Source organism: Brienomyrus brachyistius, chromosome 5 (assembly GCF_023856365.1).
Source record: "Brienomyrus brachyistius isolate T26 chromosome 5, BBRACH_0.4, whole genome shotgun sequence".
In the NCBI taxonomy this organism is placed as follows: Eukaryota; Metazoa; Chordata; class Actinopteri; order Osteoglossiformes; family Mormyridae; genus Brienomyrus; species Brienomyrus brachyistius.
Genome location: NC_064537.1, coordinates 17,485,178 through 17,504,242, shown reverse-complemented (window position 1 = coordinate 17,504,242; position 19,065 = coordinate 17,485,178). Strand labels below are relative to the sequence as shown.

The following is a 19,065-nucleotide window of genomic DNA, read 5'->3' as shown; positions in this document are numbered from 1 at the left end:
TCTTGGCTGTGGCTTACTCTAGGTAAGATCCTAGGGGTGCTATATTACCTTAGTTTCCTGTTTACCAACTTCACGATGTTCCATAGTGTATTTACTGCTTTCAAAGTGTTTTCATAGCCCTTATACTTTTAACAGAAAAATAAACCCACTGTAATGCTGTAATGGTTTCTAACGTTACAGCATTAGTATTGCCCTTGCAATGCAAAGACTGAAAATGAAATCAACACTACACTCGAAACAAAACTCGCTTGAGTGGTAATGCCGTATACATTGCCTTTTGTGTGTTCAGTACAGTTCTATTGCAAATTTAGCATCATTTGTTTTGTCCTTTGGTAAATTAAAAAAAAAAAAAAAAGATCAGTACATCTATCCATCTTCCAACTGCTTATCCAGTACAGGGTCACCATGGACTTTGAAGCTCACTCTTGACAGCACAGGGCATAAGGCTTTAGTTATATATTATATAAGCAAAGTTAGCAACTGCAGGCTTGCTGGGTTTTTGAAAAATAGGGTCAAGTGACCTGAATGGGCATTTTGAAAAGTTCATGGGTATACAAGGATGGAGCAGGGAGAGAATTAACATAACACAGGGACAAAATGTGAACAATCTAAAACGAAAACCTTCCACATTTAACATTTAAACAGACACGGAAAGGTTAAATGTGGAATCCCCAGTACAGCCTCTAACAAGCCTGTGTGTACTGTATGTCATTTTTCAATGTACCAAAGGCCTGATAATGCTCCTTTAAGGTAATAATTGAATTAATTCAGCCTTAAGAATATATGGCCCACTCACTGTGGCCAGGATTGAGGACCCCAGGCTTAATCAATCAGCAGTATTGAAAATTCAGCTTTAGACTCTGCCTATTGTGGAACAGATACTTCATTGTCTAGGTCTACATAAATGTAGGCACTCTGAATAGATTTTGTCTGGACAGTCCAGCTCTTTCTGGTCTGCTGTTGGATGTCCGCCTTTTAGCCCCCTTGTCCTCATTTTTCCCTACCTCCTACCCATCTCTCAGTCAAAAACACATTCTCCACCAGCCCTGGTTGCATGAAACACATGAAACACATGCACTCACACATGGAAGCCAAGAACAGCCATGTTTTTTTATGCCTTTCTCTCGAGATAATGAGACATACTATTCTTGGCTTCTGTAGTATGTGAATGATATAACACCCCACAACAACTTTCCATGGGTGTCCTCCTTTTTGAGCCTTAGTCCATGTTAAAGGACATGTCCTCCATGTTAGAGTCATGCCAGTGGTCCCCCTACCTGAGTAGTGAAGCATAAGCAAGGACATCACTACTTTGATTGCCCAACAGAGAGAATACTCATCACTGAGACACACTGTCACAGAAGAGACCCACTGAGCACTGAAGCCAAGCCTGTGACCACAAGCCATGTTAATGGGAGGGATGCATTATTCTCGGCTGCAAAATTTCCATTAATTTCCATTTATTCCTGGTAACTCCCATGAAAAGTTTTCAACTTGGAATATTTCTAAAATCCCCCCACCTTAACTTCCCATGTAATGGAAAGTTTCTGGAAAGCTTCCTTAAATTTTCCATCCCGCTGCAACCCTACTCTTGACCTTCTCCAGTTTTGTAATGGCTACGTTTTATGTACAAGAGACAGATGACAGTGGAAAGGTGGCTAAAAAAGACAACTTCCAATGTTTCCGTCAGAAAATGGCAAAATCTTAAAAAAAAAATGGCGAGACACAGATGATGCTAGTGCCTGGCTGTTGCTTCCCATGACAAATCCCAGATGGCTGAGAATGGAGGTGTTAAACTCTACTGGAGAGAAGTTATTCATCTGGCACACCGAGGGGACTAAAAGAGTTTGGGGCTCCCTAGCGGCTGGTAGCGCTGGAGCAGCTGTCCGAGTCAAATCCAGATGTTCGTGTGTTCAAAGAGGATCAGGGGGTGGGGAAGCATAGCACATGCTGTTCAAGAATCACTCCCATTTGAAGACCTCTCTACCCTGCATTGGGAGCATAGGAAGAGCCATCCAGTTGCTCGGGGAGGGGACTGGCTAGAGAAGAAGAGGATGACACCCAAATCATATGTGGAAATGGATGTGAAAAACAGGTCCTTAATCCCCTGGAGTGGGGGATAATGATTGCCTGCACTAGCACCAAAAAATGCCCCCACCCACCTCTATACATCATATTACTTAGCTCTGCATGGGTGGTTGCTAAAGGCTGATGTTATTATCAAAGGGGTAAACAATTCGTTTTATCCATCCCAGATAATAGAGTAATTCCCTCTCATTGCTCAGGACCTTGACACTGGCATTGCAGGCAGTAGTCCTGACGGAATGCCTGTTTCAGCTGCAAGGTCTGGCTGAGGACCCTCTGCTGCTTTCCCATGACGTTGTCGTGAAGCTGCCAGATTGATACCGCATCACAGACTTATACAACAAGCTTTTTGTCTGTGGTGCAGAACGTGCTTTTGCACAAGGAGTCCCACTGGGGATGAGCTACAGGCCTCTTACAAGCTACGTAGAATCTCTCATGGATAAGTGCCCTGTCCAGAGTTTACCCAGACTGTGTGTGGAACAGAGAATGCATGGATGAAGCAGTTGTATTTTATTTAACAACCACTAAGCAATGATTTGACTTACAAGCCTGTGTGCAATGACCCACCTATGCTTCAACGGTTAGCCTGCTGTATAAACTTTACATTTCCCTTAACTTGTGCCCTTTGGCTCAGGCTTAGTTGAACAACAGCGTAAATACACAGCCCGTTTATACGCAGAAACAATTATTGCTTGAAATTATTTGATTCTGATTCTGCATCTTGTAAAACATCTAACCCCAAGTAAAAAAAAAAATGTCAGATTTATTAGAATTAATTATATGCATGTTTTGTTTTTCTCTGCTTGAACAGTTTTTAAAGTGCTTATTTTTCATCCATTTTCGTAGAGAGACATTTTACTTACAGACTCCAATAGACTTCAAGAAGCCACATACAGTACTACTAATACTATATTAATAATAATAGGAACAACAACTATTATTATCAGTTTTTATCTTGTTTAATATTATTTCTTTATTATTATTATTATTATTATTATTATTATTATTATTATTATTATCATTATTATCCATCCATCCATTTTCCAAACCGCTGGGGGGTCCAGAGCCTATCCCGGAAGCAATGGGCACGAGGCAGGGAACAACCCAGGATGAGGGGCCAGCCCATCGCAGGGCACACTCACACACCGTTCACTCACACATGCACTCCTACGGGCAATTTAGCAACTCCAATTAGCCTCAGCATGTCGTGGGGTTTCCTCCGGGTACTCCGGTTTCCCCCCACAGTCCAAAAGGAGGAAACCCCACGACGACATGGGGAGAACATGCAAACTCCACACACATGTGACCCAGGCGGAGACTCGAACCCGGGTCCCAGAGGTGTGAGGCAACAGTGCTAACCACTGCACCACCATGCCGCCCCTTACAGTGCTAACCACTGCACCACCATGCTGCCCCCATTATTATTATTATTATTGTTATTATTATTATTATATAGTATTGCATTGTGACATGAAAACTCTATGGCACCCTGCAGTAAATCATAAATGGAATTCGAGAAAGAGGCAGGTAAGCAACTACATTGACCACGAGTAGTCAGAGTCAGAAAAGAACTGACAGTAGCAGGTAGCTAGAGGCAGCCAGCTGGGGCAGGACTTCATGTGCCATTACCTTCAGCGAGCTCAGCTGCTGTCCGCGTGTGTTTCCCGGTCATATTCATTTTTAATGACCACCCACTTTAGAACAGAATTGGTCAGGAAGCAGCCACGCAGGAAACAGAAGTGGAGCACAACCCCTTACCTTAGCTGGCAGCCTCGCATTTATCCTGCCGTGTCTGATAATCACTCGCGGGCAGCCTTAGACCTTACAGAAGGCAAATACAGGTCAGTCTGCCCTGTGTCAGTGTGACTGGGTGAACTGTGCCCCAGCACCTGAGAAGCAGGCTAGGTGGGCCCCGCTGACTATGTGTCGGCTGCCCTTGCCCAAACAGACCAATCCTCTGGATCTGCCGCTGCCTACAGACCCTGGAGTGGGCAGTGACTGAGGGACCAGCTGTGCACATCTGTAATCCCCCACCCCAGCTTCTCCACTACACCCTATGTAATCTAGGCTGTTCCTCTTCCAATTTCACAGACATTACCTCCCCGCGGTCCTGGCATACCGTTCCAGTGAGCACTCTAATTGGTACAGTCCACCCTCATCCTCATTATTAGACCACAAGCCGAATAACAATGTATTGCACCAAACTGTCTAAATAGACCCTATATGTCCCTTTTATGCATGATATGCAGCACTGTGCAAAAGTCTTAGGCAGTCAAATAAAATTATGTGCAAACGATCTTCATCTTGGTGTAAAAATATGATTTTAAGTCTGTCAAAGTGTATTAAATTAGCCATTCCAAGACTTCTCCAGATGTCACCCAAGGATTTGCAATAACCATGGATCTCTTGACTCTAATGTATCGTGTTTGGCTAATCAACACCACATAAAATTATTTACTAGCTGGAGTGGCACTGAGTAGAGGTTTAGGAACTGAAGCTGTGTTCTTACAGCTGTCCAACACTATATACCCTGATCAGCCATAACATTAAGACCACCTGCCTAATATTGTGTAGGTCCCCCTCGTGCTGCCAAAGCAGCCCTGTCCCATGGAGGCCTGGACTCCACAAGACCTCTGAAGCTATCCTGTGATATCCGGCAGCAGGAGGCTAGCAGCAGATCCTTTAAGTCCTGTAAGTTGCGAGGTCGGTGGATCAGACTGTCCAGCACATCCCAGCGATGCTCGATCAGAGTGAGATGTGGGGATTTTTGAAGCAGCTTCAAGAACTGACTGTTCAGTTGCCTGATTTATAGTGGTACCATTGCAACAAGATAATCAGTGCTTCATGTGTCAGTGGTTTTAATGGTAGGGTTGATTTGTGTAAGTACAACTTAGGAGAAGAGAAGAAATGCTTATTTTTTTTTATTGTGTTAATGTTCATTTCCATATATCCTAATATTAAGTTGTTATTTTACCTAAAAAAATATACACAGGCTACTAAGATAAAAGATAAGCTTCAGACATTTTCTTTGATTGCCCAAATTCTTGTCACCAAACATGCACATTCACACTAAAATCCTGCTTATGTGATACTGAACACACTATACTGTATAAAACATGTATAAAACTAGTCTAAATACACCCTATGTCACCCTATGTCATCCTAGACAGCGTCTCCATATTAATATTAATATCCATTAATATCATCCTTTTTTAATTAACAAATATGAATCTGTATGTCAAAATACACCATATAAACCACAATGCACCATGTTGTTTGTAAATGCATACTATGTATTACCTTTATTCTCCGCTCATCTCTAAATTCACCCTATACATCATCTTATATGTGTGAATTCCCCATAAATATCATTCTGTATTTGTAAACACACATTACATATCACCATACACCATATGTCCACATGCATCCATTATAGCTCCATCATCTATGACCACACCAGGACAGTTGTTGGACTAAGCTGTTTGCATTCCACATTATGTAAAACAGGCTCCAACATGCATAATGTTGCCATAAAAATGTCAGCTGACATGTCTATAGATTCATTATTTCACCTGCACTGATAAAATTGCTGTTTTTCCTTACATTATTATTTGTCAGCTGTGCTATCTTGTCCTCTCCCGTGTTCTTCATACACACACCAGTCATCTACTGTGACAGTGATGTGTTGTGATAACATCCACCCATCTTCAAGCTGCCTATTCAGCTTAGGCCTGGAGGGGGTCTAGAGCCTATCTCTGACAGCATAAGAGAGAAGGCAAGAGTATGGAATGCCACCCTATCATGTGGTACACACTCACACAATATAGGAAATATCAAGATTCCAATTAGCCTAACTGTATTTGTTTGGACTGAGGGAGGACACCAGAATATTCTACGTAGCGCAGAAATAAACATGCTCTACACACACAGAGCAGGGGTGGGATTTAAATCCACAACCCTGGAGGCAACAGTACTACCCAGTGAGCCGCCGTAGCATCCCACACTGTGACATCATTTCACTGTGACATCATTTCCTGACTTGAGGAAATGCAATGATAGGGCTGGAAAAGAAATGAGGGAGGTGTAACGAAGATGACAGCCTGGCAGCACCCACTCCATGAGCTTCACCTTCCTCAAACGCAGGGCAAAACACACTTAGCGACTCAGACAATGTCTCTCTTTTAAAAGCCAAGAACATTTACAGTATGAATAGCATTACATGAACACGCACAAGTTAAAACCTTCACAAAATGGCATTTATTATCTCTTGTTTACCTCATTATCAGCGAATTGAATTAAACTTCACAGCACAGATCGAGGCGTAGTGCTGGTTCAGTGGGAAGCACTGCAGCCTCCAGACCTGTGCACTTGTCTCCGGTCCCTGGCTTGGTGGAGTGTGAAGTTTGAGTGGGTCCAAAAAGCACGCCTGTGACACCTGCTGTCTCCAAATTGCCTTTAGTGTTAAAGTGTGCCTGGTGAATGACAGGCATCCCATAATTGTACTGGAGGAGTAATATGAAAAATCCAGTGGTTATTTTAAACACCTCTACAAGAGCAAAAGAAGGCCGGACAGAATAAAGGACACATCTTTAAAAATAGTTTGAAAGAAATATCTGTAAAATATTGCTATACTGTATAATTCTGTTGATTTTTAAACTTAGTCTGCATGACAGTTGGGTATGTTTGATATTTTACATGTGCAGATGATCTGGTAGATGATGACAGGGACCCCATCTGTGTTTTAGCTTAGTATAATAAATCCCCCCCCACAGGAAACTGAGGACAAGATTATATTTGGGAACCTGAAGAATGTCTCTCACCAGCCAAGTAGAGCAGGAAGTGATATATGTGTGTATTTATACATATGCATCCACACATATGGGGACTCAACAGAAATCTGGCTTATATTTTCGAGATCTTTTGATAAATTCCCCATGTAGCTCTCCATTATGGACCAACACAGAAGACGATAGCAGCACGGTGTCAGAACTGGTCAGTTTTGCCAAGAACCCTGCCTACAAAGCAACCTGCTTTTACAACTGTCTCCAGGGCAAAACCAAGACATCAAAACTGGGAAAAAATACTATGCGCTTCTCACATTTTCACCTAATTTGCATGAATATACTGAAATTTACTGAAGTCAAGACAGCAGAGTAGCTTGACAGGTTGGGGGTTTGAATCTCTCCCCCCCCCCCCTCTGCAATCTGGCATTGCCCATGCCGTGTGTCCATGTGTGTGCCTTGAGATAGACCGGCACCTAGTGCCCACCCTGTGCCCAAGGTGCCTCGGCTTTGCACCAGGTGCATCCTGGGATACAGTCCAGCCTGCCCAAGATCCTGTACCCTCCAGGTTAGCGTCTAGAAGACTGTTTGATGAGGTTAGATGCAGCGCTAAGAAAAAAAACTTCTGTTCCCTCATAATGGAGACAGGAGAGGAAGACGATTTCTGATTGGTGCCCTCTGTTCTTTCCTCTTGTTGCCATAAACAATGTCATTCATGGTTCATGAGTCTCAGGAACCCCCTCCGTGCAGCTTAAGTGGACGTGATGCTTAAATTATATATGAGGCGGGGTAAGCACAGCTACAGCCGTTAGACAAGCAGCAGCAGCAGCAAGCTATCGGAGACGCGAGAACAGGAGTGGCGAGGATGTATATGACATCAGAGGGAAGTGGGGGGCAGAGTGACACTGAGCTGCAGGCCGCAGTGCTACTGGACAGTTACGCCACTTTGGACCAGAAAATACACAGAATAGACACTGATACAGCGACAGCAGATTTACTTATAATTTATACATAATTTAGAGGATGAAACATTTTCATTTGTTTTTCTATACAATGTTCGTGCTCAGGAGGATGTGGAGAAAACATGCATTTCGACCAGACTGTATGGTGTTTTGTGTCGTCCATACCAGACGTTTCTTACTGGAGGTGTAATTGCAGCGTGTCAGATCATGTTCCCACTACACGTGATGAGTGGACACGCAAATGGGTGAGTGACGTTCCCATTCAAAATAAAAATAGATTTAAAAGCTGCATTTTGGGTGAATAGTACTGAGTCTATTTTTATGTTGTGTGTTTAGGGGACATTGTGCAGGCCTGTGATTCAGTCAGCGACAGAAGGAGGTAGGAAGTGGACAGTAGGAAAGATTAATATGACAGGAAGTGCCATTCGAGGCCCCCCAGCCTAAGCGGGGGCGAGAACCTAAAAGCTTTCTGTGTGAAAGCAGCTGCTCTATGAGGTGTATGTGTGTGTGGGGGGGGGGGTTGTGAGAAATAGAGGACAGCGTGACGGAATGACCAGAATGGACTTCATGGGGTGCCACGCCCTCCAGTAGCATCGCATGATTTACTCGCTCCCTCCATCGCATTTCATTCTCATTTTTGGTGGCTTCCTCTCCGCTCTGCAGTACTGCCACGAACGCTCACCTTTCATTCTCACAACCATCCCAAAGGTGTCCCCCCCCCCCCCCCCCCATCCGCCCGTCCTTGTTGACATTGTGCCCCTTGATGAAAACCTTTCCTGGAGAAGCTGCCAGCGGAGCGCTGTCTGCGCTCTGCACCACACCACTGTTTTCCCGTCACGTTTAAGCTACACAGAAACACAAGCGTCTTGCTTTGCCGTGCACCAGGCTGCGGAACCTTCCCTTCTAACTCACCTCCTTTTTCTTTCCCCTCCTGGCCTCACTTCATCTTCACTTCATCCTTCCTTTATGGACGTGACACACGTTCTCCGCAAGCATGACCCAGTGCACTTAACACAGGGAATTTTTCATGGAATATTGATTGTTCTTTGAATGCTCTTATGTCACACTCACTGGCCCCTGAATGAGGTTCTTACTTTGTTAATAGTTGTTTGTGTAGTTGTATAGCTGTTCTGTACCTTCTGCTCCATTACTGCTTACACTTGTACCTGGGCTTTCACAGGAAACTCAGCCTCGCTGCACTTGTGTCTAGTTGACTCCTTGTTAGTATGAATGTCTGCAATGTGCAATTTGCCTCACTTGTATTTCACTCTGGGCAAAAGTGCCTGGTAAAGATATAAATGTAAATAAACTGCCGTGCTATGTGGAAGACAGCTGTAGCCTGGCGTCACCAGCAGACTGACATGAAGGAGAAAAGGTTATGCCCCACACTCCCCCCCCCTTTCTGGGGGGGACAGCACCGGCAGAACTCCACGATTAATCCTCCCTTAGCTCCTTCCTCAGTTGTGTTATCTCACTTTCTCATTAATCTGCTGGTGATTCGCTAACAGCTCAGGGGCTCAGCAGAGACCTCACCAGCACGACAGTGTGCTGTCCTTTGTTTGCCAATAAGAAATGCTAATCTTTCCATAGGTGCAGCTCTTCACCAGTGCATCTACCTTCCCCAAAGGCCACTGCACTAAGCACCATTTACACGTGCCACAACTTACCATTCAGCTGTGTCCCCAAGGTGCCCGACTGAACAGATTATAACTTGTATCTCTTATGAGCTTATGCAAATACATAGTTCTGCTCATTGTTAGTCTATTGTCTTTATTCTCTGTGTGAGTATGATGCTGTACGAGTGTGCTTGTGACTATACACACTTTTTTACCGCTCCTTTTATCTTAGATGGTCACCTGAAATTGGTGTTGGAACCTATTGGGGTAGATTACATGTAGAACCCTCTTCCCCATCATATCTGGATCTTCATCCTGCTATCACATCTGGATACTTTGTTTCTGAATTCTTGGCCTGTTCTAGCTGGTGTATTCGACTTAATAAAAATCCTCAGTGATGGCACACTTCCTGCTGCATAACATACTGTATGTTCCAAGTCATTCACGGTGTCCTAAGTGTTTGCATACATGGGTACCAGCCGGTACCCAAGAAAATGTCAGCTCCACCACTGCCAGCCACTGAGGACCGCAATGTTAAGTGGTCCAAGATCAATCAGAGAACACACCGAATCATAGGTTAAGTTGGGGCTTAAATGTATTAGCCTTTTTGAATTTGACCCTGGCGTGCTAAGAGCCACAAACACACATTTCTCCATATCCTGTTAGTGGCATCCGTATATTCTATGTATTTCTCAGTTCATCCAAGTCTAAGAGGTCAGGTAAGGAGAAGTCAATCATCTGGAATGAATCTTTCAGCCAATGGGAAAGGAAGGAAATGAAAGACTGGGAGGATAAGATGAGATCAGCAGAAATTCAAACGGGACTAGCTATTAATCGGGAGCTGAGATTTACCCACGCGGACCACCTACCCACAATGCTTTGGAACAGGTCATGCCCACAATCGAACAGAATCGGCCTTGCACAGTGTGACAGCTGTGCGTTGCTGGAAATGACGAGGCCTTCCCGTATCTGCAAAACTTTACTGGAGCATCAAACTGATTATGCTCCTGCGATGTAAACCTTTTAATAAGGTGTCTAAAATCTCAACATTGTGAGGCACTATTGTAAAAAAAAACATGTATACGTTGTTATGGTTAGGGTTAAAATGTGAAAAATTATATAAAATACAGTCCCACGGTAAAAATAATCCTACCTTTAATATATGTTTAGCATTAATACAAATAACTAATTATAGGATAGTTTGTCATTTCAAGGGCAGAGCGAGAGAATTAATAGTAAACAATACTGCATGTGCAGGACCATTTAAAAGTAATTTATTCTCTATTTTCAGCTGTACAATAATATGTGAACTCATCATTTATCTAAAATTTTCCTCTGTTTCCTCTATATATTGAAATAGCATTTGATGTGTACTATATTTAGGGTTCTATCTCATGTGGCTGATGATCTCATCGGATATAATCCTTATGATATGGAGAATTGTAAGTCTTTAAAGTAGATGCCCACAAACACAGAACAAACATGATCAATCGTTCCAGGAACCCAGTCCAGATGCAGGCTGTGAGATCAATATCACGTTCAGTTAATCGCCAGTCGATGTTGAGCACGATCAGAGGACCTTTGATGCAAATGTCTATAGCCCAGTTAAGTGTGTTGCCTGTTTCAGTCCTGAGGGAGATTAGGGTGGCAATTTTCCCAGCCAAACTCGACAGTGTTACAGCAAAATGCCAATCCAGATATCACACCTAGTAATAACTTCTTAAATAACCTGCACCTTCTACAATACTATAAACACAAACAGACATTTGTGCATAAGGCAACAAAACAGTCTTCTTATGCTGACATTGTTCATTTACACCCCCGAATAATAGTACAAATAAGTTTGAATCTAATTATGATTCAATTATCATGATCCAAAAGGAATTCTGAATTGATTTTAACTTAATCATTCAACTTAATACAAACCATGAATTCATTAATAAATAGATGACTGAGTGAATGAATTAATGTATTAATTGACAAATCCATTCATTAATTATTGTTTTTTAATGATGAAATCCCTGGTCTACTCCTCATCTAGAACCAAATTCTGCATATACAAAGTATTTTTTTTTGGACTGAAATCCCCAATTCTGTTTCAAACCCAGCACTACAGCCATCTGCATAAACTCCACAGTGAGCACATCAGGTAATACATGGGCCCAGAACGCTTGTACGCCACAGAAGCTAAGGTAGAAAGTTCAGGCCCAGAGAGTACAAATCCAGACCAAAGTTTTGTTTCAACCAACCAGTTGAATGTCGAGAGTCACAGTCAGAGTACTCAACTGGTGTAAATTTGTACTTTCTGGATCTGAATTTTCCAGTTCTCATAGAAGGTATCACTGGTCGATGGGCCTTATGGTTTGTTCACCGCAGTGTGAGGCTTAGTAGACATTGTGGATCAGGGCCTGACTTACTCCCAGCCACAGCGTCAGCCTGTCACAACCTCTGCAAAAAATATCTGGACAACCCTACAAACATGGACATACACACATATATAAATAAACATCTATAGCACACATAGCTTTTGGCGAACATGCTCCGACAGCCAACCCTCATGCTCGCCAGACCACAGTGAGGATAACCAGCTAGCAGTTACTCAGTTCAGCAGTAACCCCAATAACACAGGAGTGTGATGCTTGAGTTTGTGTAGTTCCCGTCGCACACACAAGCATGCGCAGAGACGGCAGCCACAGCAACACCCACAGCAAACGCCACTGACCTTAAAGCTCCAGTAGTTGGGCTGTTGCTGCAGAGAGAGGAAACAGAGGGGAACAAAGGAGAGGGAATTAGAATCGCATGTTTGTCATACATGGGTAGTGCCTTCCTTGATTGAGAATGAGAGGGCGATGGGGAAGATGGAGGAGCAGGCAGTGAAGGTGTGTGTAAGGGGGGGGGGTCACAGTACGACAGATGATGACTAAATTGTTATTCTCATTTCAGAAGAATTACAGGCATATTACAGGCATAGCTAACACAGAGACTGAGACCTGATTGAACTCATCCTTTACCAAGAAATACTTCAGAAACATCCATCCATCCATCCATCCATTTTCCAAACCACTTATCCTACTGGGTCGCGGGGGGGTCCAGAGCCTATCCCGGAAGCAATGGGCATGAGGCAGGGAACAACCCAGGATGGGGGGCAGCCCATCGCAGGGCACACTCACACATCGTTCACGCACACATTCACACCTACGGGCAATTTAGCAACTCCAATTAGCCTCAGCATGTTTTGTGTGGGGGAAACCGGAGTACCCAGAGGAAACCCCACGACGACATGGGGAGAACATGCAAACTCACATGTGACCCAGGCAGAGACTCGAACCCGGGTCCCAGAGGCGTGAGGCAACAGTGCTAACCACTGCACCATCATGCCGCCCCACTACTTCAGAAACATTAAGAGCTAATTACAATTGATTGTTTTTCAGGATGGCGAGTCAAATGACATTTGTTTGCTGATATAATTTATTTCTGCAAAGGGAGTTATTCTCAAACCTGATACATAATATCACATCCAATCCTTATTCCCAACACATTCAGTTGCCTTAGGTTCATGACAGCATTCAATGAAACGATGGAAAATGAGCTTAGAAGCCTGCTCTCTTTAAAAACTCTGGCGGTGCTCCCACACTTGTACCTCACAGAGATCTTTCACCACTTCCTCTAAGGACATTCTGCAGCAGACAATTAAAGGTCAATGTGGCGCAACAGACGCACACAGAGAAACCAAAGGAAAAGGAAAAAAATGGAATACACGTTGTTTATTCATCTTGGATGAAAAATCTTTTGGCACTGAAAGAAATTCATAATGTGTGATCCCTCATACACCTGTGAGAGCTGAGTGTGAAGATGCAGCTGCTTTTGGATCGTTTCTTCCGAAACCTCTTACTGCATAGAGCTGCTGGCACTGCTGAAGTTATTTGCCTGGATTCAAGGTTCGAAGGCATCATACACGCTTTCATGATAGACAGACTAAAGCGATAATCCATCCATCCATGGGGGTGACATTCCCCCTCGACAGGGGCCTGGGGTGGGGCAGGGCACCGGGTGACATTCCCCCTCGACAGGAGCCTGGGGGGAGGCAGGGCATCGGGTGACATTCCCCCTCGACAGGAGGCTGGGGGGAGGCAGGGCACCGGGTGACATTCCCCCTCGACAGGGGCCTGGGGTGGGGCAGGGCACCGGGTGACATTCCCCCTCGACAGGAGCCTGGGGGGAGGCAGGGCACCGGGTGACATTCCCCCTCGACAGGAGGCTGGGGGGAGGCAGGGCATCGGGTGACATTCCCCCTCGACAGGAGGCTGGGGGGAGGCAGGGCACCGGGTGACATTCCCCCTCGACAAGAGCCTGGGGGGAGGCAGGGCATCGGGTGACATTCCCCCTCGACAGGAGCCTGGGGTGGGGCAGGGCACCGGGTGACATTCCCCCTCGACAGGAGGCTGGGGGGAGGCAGGGCACCGGGTGACATTCCCCCTCAACAGGAGCCTGGGGTGGGGCAGGGCACCGGGTGACATTCCCCCTCGACAAGAGCCTGGGGGGAGGCAGGGCATCGGGTGACATTCCCCCTCGACAGGAGCCTGGGGTGGGGCAGGGCACCGGGTGACATTCCCCCTCGACAAGAGCCTGGGGGGAGGCAGGGCACCGGGTGACATTCCCCCTCCACAGGAGCCTGGGGGGAGGCAGGGCACCGGGTGACATTCCCCCTCGACAGGAGGCTGGGGGGAGGCAGGGCACCGGGTGACATTCCCCCTCGACAGGAGCCTGGGGTGGGGCAGGGCACCGGGTGACATTCCCCCTCGACAGGAGCCTGGGGGGAGGCAGGGCACCGGGTGACATTCCCCCTCCACAGGAGCCTGGGGGGAGGCAGGGCACCGGGTGACATTCCCCCTCGACAGGAGCCTGGGGGGAGGCAGGGCACCGGGTGACATTCCCCCTCCACAGGAGCCTGGGGGGAGGCAGGGCACCGGGTGACATTCCCCCTCGACAGGAGCCTGGGGTGGGGCAGGGCACCGGGTGACATTCCCCCTCGACAGGAGCCTGGGGTGGGGCAGGGCACCGGGTGACATTCCCCCTCGACAGGAGCCTGGGGTGGGGCAGGGCACCGGGTGACATTCCCCCTCGACAGGAGGCTGGGGGGAGGCAGGGCACCGGGTGACATTCCCCCTCGACAGGAGCCTGGGGTGGGGCAGGGCACCGGGTGACATTCCCCCTCGACAGGAGCCTGGGGGGAGGCAGGGCATCGGGTGACATTCCCCCTCGACAGGAGGCTGGGGGGAGGCAGGGCATCGGGTGACATTCCCCCTCGACAGGAGGCTGGGGGGAGGCAGGGCACCGGGTGACATTCCCCCTCGACAGGAGCCTGGGGTGGGGCAGGGCACCGGGTGACATTCCCCCTCGACAGGAGCCTGGGGTGGGGCAGGGCACCGGGTGACATTCCCCCTCGACAGGAGCCTGGGGTGGGGCAGGGCACCGGGTGACATTCCCCCTCGACCGTTAAGTGGATGCAGGTTATTGGAAATCACTAGTTACCCTGGATAGCTTTTCTCCAGAGGGGACTCAGAGAAGGTGCATATAAGCAGACTCTGCACAGACAGACCTCAGCCTCATGTCAAGCCTGCAGCCGGAAGTACCCATCATGCACCACCTAACAAACCCCCAAAAAATCCAGCTGGATGGTGTGGAGCCATCCTGAGCATGCTGAAAAAAATGCATCTAGACTGTCATCTCATCCACTATGGGCACGCATAGTGTGGGGATAAAAAGGCAGGGCGAGTCCAGACCCCCCCACCTGATGCAGTGAGGCGTGTTCAGAGCACTCTGCATGGCATTGCTCTCCTCCTGTACCCCTCAGGATCAGCACTGGTGCAGTAATAAGGAAACCAACAGAAGCAGGGGTGTGCACACAGAAGCGATCGCCCCAGGCCCCACATCAATCTGAGATGCCTGCTGAATATTTAACCAGTCAATCTGGATTTAATGATGACCTGGAAAGAAGTGAAGCAGGACCCGAAGCTGGGTACCTCCCCACAGCCGGGTATCTGCCCACCGCCGGGTACCTGCCTACAGTGACGTACCTGCCCACACTGGCTGAACAGGCAACAAATATCCACCTCACAAACTTTTGTTTTGTTCCCTTCCCAATTCAGAAAGCTGACGTGACATTTTGTCTTCCTCCCCTGAGTACACCGAAACTGCCAACCACTGAAAATGAAAAAAAAAAGTTACTCTCTATCGTTCCTGCAATAAAAATGCATGTAAAAGGTACTGGGCCCTAATCAGTGTTCAGGATTTAAATGTGAATAGTGGCATGCAGTGAGTAGCACTATGATCTTGCACTGCCAGGGTTGTGGGTTTGATTCCCAGCCCTGTCTCTCTGTGTACACTTGCATGGATTTACACACAGAGTAAAACATGTGTGTTAGGCAAATTAGCAGCCCCAATTTCCTGTGAGGTATGAATGCTTGCATCACCGTCAATTTGTGTCTCATTTCCTAGGAAAAATGCCAGCCTACAAGGGTGGGCTCAGTGGGCAGCACTATCACTGCACACCTCCTAAACTGGGGGTTCAAATCCCCCCACAGTCCTGACTACATGAACTTTTGGGAGTCACCTGGTTTCCTCCCACAGTCATGCAATTAAGTTAAAGGGAATTTCTAGATGACAGCCGGTATTGTATGATTGTGTATGTGTGTATTGCACCTGCAGTGGACTGCCACTGCCTCCTGGGTGTCACCCATCCTGGTGCCCTGTGCTGCTTGGTTGGCCAGAAGGATGGCTGGATCCCCTGGACACTGTACTGGATATGTGTTTATGGATGTTAAATATACAGTAAATGGAGAGAGAACCTATTCAGGGTGGCACCTGAGTTTGAGGCCTCATCTTAGCTCTTGATTACAATCATCAGCATCGGCGCGTTTTAAGTCACGCAGAGAATGAGGCCATAAATACGACAGCACCTGCTAAATTCTCAAAGGAGGCCCACGATCAAAAGGTTATAGGTTCAGATCCCAATAGGCGAGCACCCACTGATGCAGGCAATTAACCTCAGGTGGGCTGTATACTCCACCGCATAAACATCTGTTATGCAAATTTACAAAACAATCTGCATATTTGTGGCACAGAGAGGCCAAGGTAAGAGATAAGCCCATTAAGAGTGACATGCTTAGCCTATGGAAATAAAGCACGGAATCTCCATCCTCCAGCGCGGCAACACAATCAGGCCGGCAACGTTTGTTTTCTCCTTAGCGACCAGATTGGTGGGAGGCCTGTTTTCTATACTTGACAGGAGGACGACATACGGAAGACAAATACTGATACCAAGCGAGGGGGCAGCAGAGGCAGACGGAGAAAAGTGCAGCGGGCACAAGGTGGGCGAGCAACTCCATTTATCATGGCCGGCACCAATTTCAGGGACCTGGGATCTCCCTTTGCGTCCCAGTTTGAAAGTGAGGTGCTGCATCCTTGACCTTCAACCCCATGGCAGGTGTCACCCTTGCGTTTTCTTTTCCCTAAAGCAGCAGGCCTGCACCCCCTGACGGGCTCTCACACGCACCCCGTTGGGAATGGCTCTGAGAATACTGAGAATAGCCTGTGGAAAACCTGAGACACAGGGATTAGGCAGCAGCCTGTGCGTGGCGCTGACCCACATACAAGCTCTTCGTGTTTCCCGGAGGCCTGCCTGAGTGATGGCCTACCTGATCGGGTATCAGGCCCAAACCACCCTCACCAAAATGCGCCACTCCGCTGGACACCACCGCTAGTCCGCCCAGACGGTCACAGCAAACATTTGCCCCCAGGCGTTTACAGTATACACTAATGATGATGGTGGTATAAAATTAGACATTCTGAATGCTACTGCTGCACTGTGGTAAAGGACACCAAAGAAAGGAGCTACTTACTTACAAATGTATCATATATAACCATCCACCCATCTCTCACAGCCAGCACTCCGCCCATCTTTTAACTGCTCCCCTAATACAAGGTCATCCAGCCTCTTCTAGGAAGTCAGGAGAAACCATGACCATACCATCATGGGCCACACATACCATAACAATTACATATATATATGATTGCAACCGTGCTGTGGGTAACTGAATTGTTAATCATGTAGGTAAATATACACTGTTTATATATTATTTAGATTTGTTATTGCGTATGCTGAAGCAAAACAGAAAATGGAATGGGTGTCTCACAGGCAACCGGACAACCTGATAGCTGGAGCAGAAAAAGCCCCAAGAGTCGGCGTCCAGCTTGTTTACATGTCCAGCCTGCTTCTATGCCCCATAGGAGTCCCCACATATTTCAGGGCCACCCAAATCCCTCTCCTTGAGCTTTACATGCCCAATCATAAATTACAAATAAGACACCCCCCTCCCCAAAAGTGCCACACTCACCCTAAGCACCCTGACCTTCAGTAAGAGCCACCATCACACTATGCAGTGCTTTTGAGCATTAACCGGGGATCTCGATTACCATACGTGGCTCAAGGGTACAACAGCAGGCCCCTTCACCGTCTCAGCCCCCTCGGAGAGCTCAGACACGCAGCTGAGGTGAGGACCAGGCGTTCAATCGGGAGCATGAGCTCTGGCAATGCTGTGTGACCCGCATCTTAAGCAGGTGCCCCCCCCCCCCCAGGGCGTCTCCTCACCTGCTTGGCACCTGCGTGCGGCTCCCCTCCGTCAGGTGCTCAGCTTAAGACACGTCGCTCAGGTGCGGCTGCTCGTCACGCTCCGCCCTGCAGCCTGACCTGCCGCTCTGCCGCCAGCGCGTCCCCGTAAATGTTTACACATTTCATTAACATGCCGCTTCCTCACTGCCCTCATTGATTAACGAACAGCTCGTTCTGCCGCTAATTAATCCGTATAACGCTTAGTCCTCCTTCCACCCCGCCCCCTGGCACCCCTCCCCCTTGTTCGCTAACTCTCCCACGCCGACGTGGCGCAGAGATGCCCGTGGCTGAGGCTCTCCCCTCAGCACGGCGAGTCCGGCTCTCCTCTCTGTCTGCCTCCCTTTTCCCTCCGCGCGCCGCACTCTGTCCCTCCTTCTTTCCAGAGCAGCCTCTGCTATGTGATATCATTGATTTCCTTATAAGGGACAGGTTGCTAAGCAACCACGGACTCCACCTGTCTCTCACTCTCTCTCTCTCTCTCTCTCTCTCTCTCTCTCTCTCTTTCACTGTCTCTCAGTCTCTCCTTCCATATCTCTCGCTTTTCTGTAAAGATGGTGGATTTGACTCTAAAAAGAGGAACAGAGGGAAGGAGAAAGATGAAGAAACGAGAAAAAGAGAAAATAAGGAAATAGTGTGGGGCAACAAGACAGCGAGTAGGTAGAAATATGGAATTCAGGGAAAGGTAGTGGAGAGAGAGAGAGTTTAGAGAGAGAGAGAGAGAGAGAGAGAGAGGGGGAGAGAGAGGAAGCAGTTCTGAGTGCCTCTCCTCGGTTCTGCGGATTGCGGTGGAACGCCACTTTTACAGGACTGCAGTTCAGGGAGCTGCACCATCTACCAAGGCACAGATAAAGAGCGAGGGATGATAAAGAGCGAGGGATGAGAGCAGGAGAGTGAAGGGCAGAGGAGTGAGCAGGGACAGCCTGAAGAGCAGCTCGTCCTGGTAATTCTCT

At 47.2% G+C, this 19,065-nt stretch overlaps 1 protein-coding gene across 2 annotated transcripts in view; it reads right to left on the bottom strand.

Moving 5' to 3' along the window:
* LOC125742694 (SRC kinase signaling inhibitor 1-like) overlaps positions 1 to 19,065 on the bottom strand; it is a 123,850-nt gene that overhangs the window by 40,106 nt on the left and 64,679 nt on the right. For both annotated transcript variants that reach the window (XM_049014938.1, XM_049014939.1), the window contains exon 3: positions 12,167 to 12,193. In XM_049014938.1, the coding sequence (XP_048870895.1) occupies positions 12,167 to 12,193 (27 nt within the window). The remainder of the gene's footprint in view (positions 1 to 12,166; positions 12,194 to 19,065) is intronic.